Source organism: Neltuma alba, unplaced genomic scaffold (genome assembly GCF_004799145.2).
Source record: "Neltuma alba isolate B1F8T4 unplaced genomic scaffold, ASM479914v2 tig00012375_pilon, whole genome shotgun sequence".
NCBI classification, from domain to species: Eukaryota; Viridiplantae; Streptophyta; class Magnoliopsida; order Fabales; family Fabaceae; genus Neltuma; species Neltuma alba.
In genome coordinates this window covers 154,348-165,982 of record NW_021636873.1, presented here as the reverse complement: position 1 = coordinate 165,982, position 11,635 = coordinate 154,348, and the positions used below count along the sequence as shown (strand labels likewise).

The 11,635-nt window shown below is 33.3% G+C and overlaps 1 protein-coding gene across 1 annotated transcript; it reads left to right on the top strand.

Annotated features, from left to right (window-relative positions):
• Nucleotides 1-2,995: 2,995 nt before the first annotated feature.
• Nucleotides 2,996-7,658, top strand: LOC114726357 (probable polyamine oxidase 4). Its single transcript, XM_028912941.1, has 10 exons — nucleotides 2,996-3,447; nucleotides 3,831-3,946; nucleotides 4,052-4,140; nucleotides 4,292-4,405; nucleotides 5,073-5,160; nucleotides 5,247-5,332; nucleotides 5,419-5,521; nucleotides 5,873-5,970; nucleotides 6,254-6,683; nucleotides 7,141-7,658. The coding sequence occupies exons 1-10, from the start codon at nucleotides 3,408-3,410 to the stop codon at nucleotides 7,459-7,461; spliced, it is 1,485 nt and encodes a 494-aa protein (XP_028768774.1). The 5' UTR covers nucleotides 2,996-3,407; the 3' UTR covers nucleotides 7,462-7,658.
• Nucleotides 7,659-11,635: the final 3,977 nt, after the last annotated feature.

The following is an 11,635-nucleotide window of genomic DNA, read 5'->3' as shown; positions in this document are numbered from 1 at the left end:
TATTTGGTCCTTGATATAACGATTAGCTTAACATTCAATTTTATTCTCAGACCTTGATCCAATTTTTTTTCATATTTATTTATTTTTTAAGAAATTTTTGTAATAGCTGCATATGTTAAATGTTTCATCAAATTATAGTTATAACTAATACACATTATTAGTAAGAATATTTTAAGAAAGACAATACTCCTGGAGTATCTATTTATTATAAATAACTAATGTAATTAATTTTTTAATTTACTTAAATTAATCAGTTAGTTTTTATATTACACTACCTACCTCTGGTCCTTATTAGAAGAGCTAGTTTACTTTTTAATTTGATTCTAAATATAATAACAGAATTTATTTTATCTCTCATATTTATTTATTTTTTTAAAGTAGTCCTTTTGATTTTGCCATTGATAAAAACATCTTTTCATATATACCATATCTTATATTTAAAATTAAATTAAACCCTCCAAAAAGTATAAATTACACATGTTAAATATTTAATCAAATGGTAGTTTTAACTAATATTATTAGGTAGGTTAGTGAATCTGATCCTTAATATAAAAGCTAATTGACTAATTGAAACAGGTTAAAGAAGTTTGTTAAATTAGTTGTTTGTAATACATTGATGTTTTTCTTAAAATATCTTTACTAATCAAATGTATTAGTTATAACTACTATTATTACAAGAATTATCTTAGAAAAAAGTGGATAAATATGAGAGACAAAGTAGATTGAAGTTTTATATTTAAGATCAAAATAAAAATCAAACAAAATTTTATACTAAAGATTGAATATAGTATTTTAAGAAGGATAACATATATTTATTATAAATAATTAACTTAATTTTTTTTAATTTATTCAAATTAATCCGTTAACATTTATATTAAAAATCACAAGCAGTACAATCACATGGCAACGACTCTGTGGGCGGGGAAGTTCAGTGCAAGGGAAGGGATAGTACCTTTTGTTTCTAGTGGCAAGAGAACAAAGGCCGAAGCAGCCACGCAACAGAAAGAGGAAGGCGAGAGGAAGGAGAGATGGCCTGATGGGCAACTGGGGTTGGCCAGATCCAGGTTGTACCCACAACACATCCCGACTTGTCTTACGTTATAAACCGCCACCTCTCCCGAATGTATTTTATGTCCCAATTAAACCAACCCCTTTCTCGTCATTTCCTGTCCATCGATTCTTGGTATATTCTTTTCTTCCACTCCTTTGCAAGACCCAACGCGGATCCATCTCGTGACCACCTACTTACGACCAAACGCCGTTATACTACAAGGCTGTTGGCATACGTTTTAAAAAAAAAATTTTGATATCGTTTTTTCAGGTAGAGTTAGTTTTCAAGCATACTTTTATTGAATACAATGTATCAGACACTAAATATGGTGAGCGGGGATTCCGACTTTAATTTATCACATGATGACAAACTAATATTTTTTTGTTAGATCCATTCCCTATTGCCTGTTATCTTCAATTTTGTTTTGATAAAATTCTTGTGTGTTACCTCTAATCCTTAATACAAGAGTTAATTTGATTCGATTAAAAAATTAGTTAAATTAGTTATTTGCAATAAATATATATTGTTTTTTTCTAAATTATATTTACTAATCATATGTACTGCCTCTGGTCCTAATTATAAGAGCTGGTTGACTAATTTAAGAAGATTAAGAAAATAAGTTAAGTTAGTTATTTGTAGTAAATAGGTATTGTCTTTCCTAAAATATTCTTACTAATCAAGTATGTTGGCTAAAATTACAACAATTAGAAGCACTATCTTTAAAAAAAAAGTATAAATATGAGAAACAAAATTGATTGGAATATTATATTAGGACCAAAATAAAAACCAAACAATCTTATATTAAGACTAGAGGTAGTATTAACTAGAACTATCATTTGATATAACCCTTCTCATAGAAATGGAGGGAAGGGGAGGGGAATTTTTTTTTTATGAGCTCAATTTAAAAAATGTGAAAAAATAAGATTATAAAATTCTAATAAAAAATGTAAAAAAAAGAATAATAAAAATTAATTAAAAACTTTTATTCTATTTTAATAATTAAATCATCATAAAAATTTTTCTTATTCTCTCATTATTTCTCTTATATTAAGGACTCTTAACATATATAACTATTATAAAACTAGTTAAAAAATCAGATAAATATAAAAAATAAAATTTAAAATCTTATATTTAAAATTAAGTTAAATATAAAATTAGTTTTTATATAAAAATGAGAGGCAGTAATTTAGGCAGTAATTTAAACTGTTTATGGTCCTCAAGGTGCAGTTTAAGGCTGTGTTTGGGTGATACCCCAAACCATGGTTTGGAAAATAAATCACCCAAACACCTACCCAAAAACTAAACCATGGTTTTGGAAAAAGCAAAAATTTTTTGCTTTTGGAGAAAAAAGGGAGAGTGTGAGAGCCTATAGGATATGTATCTTGTTATTTTTTTTATAAACATATTTAATCTTATATTTCATAAATATATATACATATTAATTATTTATTAATTATATTATCTTATGTATATTAATTATGTTAATCAAAAATATATTATTAACAATTTTATTCCTTCAAATTAAAATATATCATAAAATCTATTTTTTCTGTAATTATTATATTAACTTATGTTTTTTTTATAATTTGTATATATAAAAAGTGCTTCTGATAACAACTATCCAAACACTCTATTTCTCAAAATCACTTTTTATAAAATCTATTCTTTCCAGAATCTATTCTTCCCGGAATCTATTCTCCAGAATCATTTTTCCAAATCACGGTTTGATTTCACCTAAACACAACCTAAGCAGGGCGTTCCAAATACTAGTAAGCCACGCCAGTTTTTTATGCAAATACAAAACTGTCCCCGACTTTTTAGGAAAAGGGTCTGATTTTTTTAGGTTCCAGTCTCCGTCCAAATTGCCAAGGCCAATAAAATATTCGCGCGCCTATATATAGAGATAATACGCGCACCTCCGGATTTTTGAGAGTATTACGTAATCGTTGATTGCTAGACGTGCCGGTGGGATCTGTCTGGAGAGAGAGCGTGTGTGGTTTTGTGATTGTGGAGGGGACGGAAGAGAGATCGAGAGAGCGAGAGGCATTGCCTTTGATCTATGCAAGCGACGATCGACGCGTCCATTTTCCGGCGGTATTTCGTGGAGATAGTTTGATAGTCACCCTTCCTTATGAGCTGGTTTGATAACCTCAGTTTTTCGTCGAATCTCAGCCGCTTCATTGCCGGCATCATCATCTTGATCTTTTATCATTCGTTTCAATTGGTTTCTAATTTCTTGACTCCTATACACCCTTCAAATTTTCAATCTAATCGCCGTTGATCCTCCTACCTTCCTGTTAAGATCTTCTGTTCCCTTCATTCCCCTGACTGTTGTGACGCCCGTGATCTGTTTCTCATGGACCCAAAAGATTTATTCCCCTCCAATTTGCTTGATGGTAAGTATACTGTTATGTTTTTAAAACCACGTGGTTTTCTGTTCATGCATTATGTATTTTGGATCAATTAACTTACCGTGTGCTTTACTTATTTCAGTTTTTATATTTATCCTTTGGATGACAATTTTAGATTCTTCTGTATTTCTTGTTCTCCCGGAGGTTGATAAGGATTAAGGAACTAGCTTTTTTTTGCCCCCGTTATGTGAAATATAAAATCAGAGGGAACTAGCTCATGATACAGGGTAGATTTTTCATTTTTGTAATAAAAATGACATTTGACCGGGCATCAGAGAGAGTAACTGGACTGTTTGTTTGGTTCATTCCCGTAATATCTGAAAAGTGAAAGTTTTGTGTCCCTTCTGATTATGTTGTCAAATGACCAGGCACTATTGCCTCACACATCGAGAGGCAACGCAGGGCACCTCCTTCTGTTATTGTTATTGGTGCTGGAATATCGGGAATTGCTGCTGCACGTAGTCTCTATGATGCTTCTTTCAAGGTGTCATATCACTATTCTCAAACTCCATCTTTGTTTACTGGTTCCGATTTCTGCAAGTAGGTCAGAGGAAAATTTTCTCTAAGCTCATTCTCATCATTTCTTCAGGTGACTGTACTGGAGTCTCGGGATAGGCTTGGTGGCCGTATCCATACAGATTACTCATTTGGTTGTCCAGTGGATATGGGAGCCTCATGGTAAGTTTAATTTCTTTCATTATAATTGTGATTGCTATTTCTTTCGTTGCAGTCAGTCAAAACCTTGTTTTGTTGATGAAAGGTGAACAGGTTGCATGGAAGCTTTATCATATTCTATTATTTAGTTAGTTATTTCTTGATCATTTGCCAGGTTACATGGAGTTTGCAATGAGAATCCCCTGGCTCCATTGATACGTTCTCTCGGACTTTCGTTATATCGTACCAGTGGTGATAACTCTGTCTTATATGACCATGATTTGGAAAGGTAATAATTAATAATTTACATCCTCATATTTCTGATGATAGTCAAGATTGATATCTTCAAAGTTTTATGGTGCAATCTCAATTTAAGAGTTAAGAGCAATAGTGTTTCTCTTACAGCTGCGAGCTTGATTCTGAATCTGAACTAATTGTTCTGGATTCAGAAGAGTTTCATATTAGGTTGGTAATATATTTCTTTCTTTTCTTGACGGAATATAAACATTGATGCTAGTGCAAAATTTTAGGTTATTGGCCTCTATATAGTGCTTGTGGAAATTCGTCTTTGTAAATATTGTTTTATTACTGAGAACTCGCCAATGAATATATCTCCTCTGTCTCTTTTCTTTTAAACTTTTTGCTATGCCCCTAATTTATGTCATCTATTATTGCCATAATTATTTCTTTTAATTCATGATTAATGTTAGTGAAAGATGAGAGCATGCTTTAAAAGTAGTAGTTAACGTTGTCTTCAACATTTAAAACAACAAACAAATGGAAACTCAAATATTTGATGTTTATATCTTTCAATGTAGGTTAACTATACAATTGTTATTTAAATTAAAGACTTGAATAAATGAAGTTAGGTCACTTCAAATTCTGGAAGACCTCCGTAGCTTCTGCATTTCTAATAATAATGATTGATAAAGAGTGATTGCATTTTGTCTTTGCAGTTATACGCTGTTTAATGTAAATGGCCATCAAGTTCCTCAACATATAGTCGTTGAAGTTGGGGAAACTTTCAAGAGAATCCTAGCTGAGGTAAGATCTCTGCAGCATATTTCATAACAAAAGCAGCTATGATTATTTAAATGTGGAACTCATTGGCCTTTTGTTGACATCTCCAGACGGGAAAGGTGAGGGATGAGCATCCTGATGACATGTCAGTCCTTGAAGCAATTTCTATTGTGTTGGATAGGCATCCTGAATTAAGGTATTGAACTGATTATAGATAATTACATAATTGTATACGTACTTGCAATTTCAGTATATCATGTTTTATGACGAAGTATTCTGCAGGCAACAAGGACTTGCCCATGAAGTGCTGCAATGGTATATATGCAGAATGGAAGCTTGGTTTGCTGCTGATGCAGATATGATATCACTTAAAACCTGGGATCAGGCAAGTGCCGTTATATTATTTGAAGGCTAAATGTGATTATTGTTCTTATTCTTCTGTCCAGACCCCTTTTCCCCTTTTGATTTTGTTCATAACTGTAAATTTAAAGAACCCGGTCCTTTGTTAAATTGTCGTTGATTTAAACCCCTTGGTAACTGGCTATAATGGCACGGAGCTTTACCACTCGTGTGTTTCAAATAAGTAGAATCGAAGAATATTCCCTTTTCATATATTATTTTAAAACATTCCAATACCTTCTATATTCAAACATAGAAAAGGAAAAATTTTGCTAATTTAGCATAATCTAATATTGAAATGAATACTTATATTGTCAGATTACTGATTATTCTGCAGGAGCATGTCCTCTCTGGTGGTCATGGACTTATGGTGCAAGGATACGATCCTGTTATAAAATCTCTTGCAAAAGATATTGACATACGGTTGAACCATAGGTATGCTTATACAATTTACAACATAGCTGCACGACTATATTGTCGCCATTTATGACTCCTTGCTATTGACAATAGATAAAGAAAAGGAAACTATTACTGATGACATGTATCCACTTGGCTGTAAATTGAGTCTGCTACTTTTTTGTGGCACCCACTTTATGATTTGAACACATAGAAATGTGGCTTAATGGAATTACTGTTTTCATGTTTCTGGTAGTAGAATACTTACACTCATTTTCTTTTGCATAAACCCATATGATTTTGATCATTCTGTTAAAACTAGGGTAACTAAGATATCCAATGGATACAACAAGGTGATGGTCACGGTTGAAGATGGCAGGAATTTTGTTGCTGATGCTGTTATTGTAACAGTTCCTCTTGGAATCCTCAAAGCCAATTTGATTGAATTTGAACCAAGACTGCCTGATTGGAAGGTTGCTGCAATTTCAGATCTTGGTGTGGGTAATGAAAATAAAATCGCCCTAAGATTTGACAAGGTGTTTTGGCCAAATGTAGAGCTCATGGGTGTTGTTGCTCCCACTTCTTATGCTTGTGGCTATTTTCTCAATCTCCATAAAGCAACAGGCCATCCGATTCTGGTCTATATGGCAGCTGGCAGATTTGCTTCGGACCTTGAAAAGCTAACTGATGAGGCAGCTGCAAATTTTGTGATGCAACAACTCAAAAAGATGTTTCCCGATGCTTCTGAGCCGGTAAGTGCTTTTCTCATGTAGTTCGCATGATACTCTTTTGGAATATTTTTGGATGAAGGAGGTCAAAAGAAAAGAAAAGGGCAGGAAATGTTAATTTTAACATGTGCCTGATTTAGATTGACCTCCAAATTTTCTTTTTTTTTTCGCTCCATCTTCGTTCTTTTCAATCCCAAAGGTATTTTTGGGAGTTGATAGGAGGACAACGGAAGGAAAAGAATCAAAAGAAAATGGAAATGATCGGTCAAATAATGATTTTTCTTTAGTTAGAAACTTGTAAAATTTTTCAAATGGGCTGAATTAATTACAAATCTTTCATTATCCTTTCATTCTTAATGACTCCCAAACAAGCAATTAATGTCAAAAGAAGCTTCTCTTCCATTTCTTTCCTCTCCTATAGACTCTCGAAACACCTCTACATGCAGGAGCCCGACTTCATGGTTTTGTTGGATTATTGCAGGTTCAGTATCTTGTGTCCCACTGGGGGACAGACCCAAATACACTTGGCTGTTACTCGTATGACTTAGTTGGAAAGCCTGATGATGTGTATGACCGGCTTCGTGCACCTGTAGGGAATCTATTCTTTGGTGGGGAAGCGGTGAGCTTGGATCACCAAGGATCTGTGCATGGAGCCTACTCTGCTGGAGTCATGGCTGCTGATAATTGCCAGAGATATCTCTTGGCCAAGCAAGGCCACTTGACGGAGAAGCTGCCTCTAGTTACTAGCGTTAGGCATGAAATGCTTGAAACTGCTATCCCCCTTCAGATCTCTAGGATGTAACTTTCCCTCACTATGGAACTTCGACAAATGAAAGTGCACTTCCTTGGGTTGTTCTTAATCACTACCAACTATTTCCAGATGACAGTGTTGTAGTGCCAAGAATCTGACAAGGAGTTGCTCCCTTTTAAGTAACAGTATCAGCTTTCCAAGGAGTTATGATAAATTTAATTAATAAAGTTCCTCTCTTTTAAGCAACAGTCTCAGCTTTCCAAAGAGTTACGATAAATTTAATTAATAAAGTGTGGGCAAACCAAATGGTTTCGTAGGCGTGGAAGCAGTCATTAAAAGTGATCTATAACGTTGATGTTTTTATTCTTCTTTGGAATGAATTCTTTACTTTTATAAATTGGAATTAATTTATTGGTTTTGGAATTACATTCTATCTCTTCAAATGGTATTTCAATGACTGCACTAATAAGCTTTCAAATGTAATACATTCTTATAAAACTGAGAAATGTATCTAATCTAAATCAAGCTAAATGAGATCTCTCCGTCTCTCCTTTTAATTTCTCCCTTGCTTGAAAGATCATTTTTTGAGTTTGCGATCAATAGAAGTTGATTTTGACTTTTGAGTATTAAACGTCCTTCTAACTGTAACTTCAAAAATGCTACTGGCGTCACTTTAGAAAAATTTGCTTTCTAGGAATCACGGACTAAAGGAGATTTTTCCTTATTAAAGAAAAAGAGGGAGAGCATAAGTTGATATTGAAAGGACAAGATTCAAGGACATCATTTGTTCACACCTCTTTGTGAGACATTAAATATAACATGTAATTAAAAAAATTTACTTTTGATGATAATTAGAATACTTTTTGTTGTCCTTGACAGTGAGATCACAACAATCAAAGCCTGTGCAAGTAAAAATTAAGGACAGCATTAGAATCTTAATCTTTTTTGTCCGCCCTTTAGTCACAGAAGCCATTCGTTGTCCCGCTAAGAGTGGCTGAAAGATATTATAAAACTCAATGTCTTGGTGCCTTAGATTTGACTGCAAAATCCATGATTACTCTCCATGGATGGAAAAACGGTGAGCCAAAATTAGTTTAATATTACCTCTTCTCATTAACATAAGATCTGGTTGATTAATTTAGAGAGATTAAAAAAATTAGTTAAACTAATTATTTGTAATAAATGTATATTTTCTTTATCAAAAACATCCTTGTTAATTATGTCATTCATGTGTATCTGAATTTCTCATTGATAGTAACTCCTTGATATATGTAATTATTATAAGGATTATTTGAGGACAAATCAGATAAATATTGAAAAGAAGGTGGATTGGGAGTCTTATATTTAAAACTAAATTAAATTTCAAACTAGTTTTTATATTAAGAACAAGAGGTAGTAGTACTTAATAGTTTTGAGCATATCTTAGAGGCCTTTTTAAAAAGATATTATTATACTTCTTCTGATTCTAAATATAATAGCTAGTTAATAATTGAATTTGGTTCTAAATATAATATCTCAATTTACCTTGTCTCTCATATTTATTTATTTATTTTTAAAATAATCCCTATGATGATTGTACATATTAAAATATTTTTATTTTAGTACACAAGAATACTTTAGAGAATATAACACTTATTTATTATGAATAACTAATTTAATTAATCTTTTTAATATTGCTCAATGTCTTGTTACATATATTTGACAGCAAAATCTTTCTAAATCATATCTTCCCGACTGAGTCAAACCAAACTGGTGTTGGTCCAGGTTGGCTCAACATGAGAAGGCTTTTTTCCCCCCCGGGGGGGAAGGAAAGAAAGAGAAAGATTTAAAGAAATTAATTTTATCAATTAATCAAAAGCATGGTATTATCTTCAAACATAATATGAAGATCACACATTATAGGAAACAAACATAATCAAAAAATTTAATAATTATGCGCTAGTGTATATAATATTTCGATGCATAAAATACATAAAGAAAAATAATCCTGTAAAATCAATCAATGTTCATAATTTTTTTTTTAAAAAGAAGATTAAAATTTTTAAAATAGATATCAACCAAAGTTTGCCAACTGTCGAAGCTCGTGTTTGATTCTAAGCAGGCCCCGCTTGGCCCATATTTGGACATTTTTTGAGGATCCTGCGGCTTGGGGCGGCTTTCCCCGGAATCAGATCTTCTGAGAAGCAATTTTTCAGCGTCCCTCAGCGTCCTAAAATCCAATCCGTTTAAATGATCTAAAAGCTCATATTGGGCCAAGTCATCGAGCCTTAAAATTGAATGTCTCATCAGTGCGTCTGGTCCCACAAACACTGGCAGTGCCGTCTTCAACCTTGGCCTTCTCTCTCTTCCCATCTTCCGATCCCCGCCCACTTGTTGGTAAACAACCATCTTGTGCATCGCCATGCTCAATCTCACGCCTCTATTTCTCACAACTTATCCTTCTCCCCTTCCTATATCAAGACTTTAATTCCCTGCAACACAGGGCGTTGGCCAATCTTCTCTATGGCGACATTTCAAGAGCCACCGCGAGTGAAGCCTTGCTCTGAATTCGGCTGTGGGTCAAGTCCCTGTCTCTTAACTCTCACTGAACAACATAGAAACATTCTACTCTTCTTCTTTCGATCCTAAATATAAAACCTTTATACCAGTATATATAAAGGTCTTGTATTTAGTACCGGAGTATTCTAATGTAACAAGAAAAATAGAAACATTCTGACATGAATTCATCTCAATTATATAGTGAGGATTTGCCATAATTGGCGTTAGTCCATCAACACTCTGTGATGGGTCATGAATTCACGCGTCAAATTATACGCCATGACACTGCTGGAAAATCTCGGTACTGTCTTATGCTGATGTTATCAACTGTATTCATATATAGATTAGGAGTTAACTTACATAAGCTGATCCGGCCAAAACAAATTTACATAAGCTGAAAGCTGAGTGGAAGGAAAAAAAAAGAAATATTGAGAATGAAGTTTGGTTTACAGATGTGAAAAGGTCCCTTGCAAGGATAATACGAACAACAATTCACTCTCAAAGAATCAGGTCTTAGCACAAAACTTGTCTGTAGGATACCTACGTACAGGACTTGAGGGGTCACCAAATGTAGAAACACTGCATTTGTATGGTTCTCTTTCACTAGCCAAATTTGACCCTCAACAAAAGTCATGTTTCTGATATAGAAACCCTATAGTCTCCCACATGCCGTGGTTTCATCTTCCCATCATGTTATGTATTATGGGCAATGCAAATAATTCAGGGGATGCTTCAACTCAATGAGAAATTCATAAGAAAGCTGTATAGTTCATGTGGCTACTGAGGAGACAGAAGCCGAAAGGTGGGGGGGTCGGAAGAGGAGAGAGAAGCAGAAGGTTGAAGACGCACTGCCAGAGTTTGTGGGAGCAGACAGCTTGATGACTTGGCCCAATGTAGGCTTTTAGATCATCTAAATGGACTGGGTTTTAGGACGCTGAGGGACGCTGAAAAAATTGCTTCTGAGAAGATCCGGTTCCGGCTTTCCCCCAACTTTCCTGTTATCTCTCAGCATCTCCGCAAATGACAACGGGATCTCGGCCTAACCCTGCGATGTTGTTCCTATTACATTATGTTGTCACGTTCCGATCATAGCTTTTCTTATTATTTAGAGAAAATTAGAGAGAATGGTAATAGAAAGTGATATTTACAGAAAATGATCATAAAAATTAAAATTATTTAAAATGACTAAATATTCAAATATAAATTTAAAGGTATCATATTCTCCTTATCCAAACCTCCTACATATAATTTATCAATAGTTGCAATTGTGACAAAAAAATTTATTATGTTACTTAATCACGTGTATATATTAATATACTATTTTCTGTGTTTAATATAAGAGTTAAATAACTAATTTGTAAAAATTAAAAAAAATAGTTAAATTAATTATTTGTAATAAATATGTGTTGGCTTCTTTAAATTACTTATTCAACTCAGCCATATACACTAAAAAGTACATTTGAGTGAAAATATTTTATAATTAATGTGAATATTTTTAAAAACACATTATAAATTTAAGAAACAGAATGGTTTGGAATCTTATATTTAAACTAGCTAATTAGTTTTTATATTTAGAGCGATAGTCTTACTTTTAATCTCTCACTTAGTAATGCTTGTGATGCATGGAAAATAGGAAAGAATGTTTGCTGCTCTTGTATCTGTAATTTTGCATCCCCTGAATAAGAGC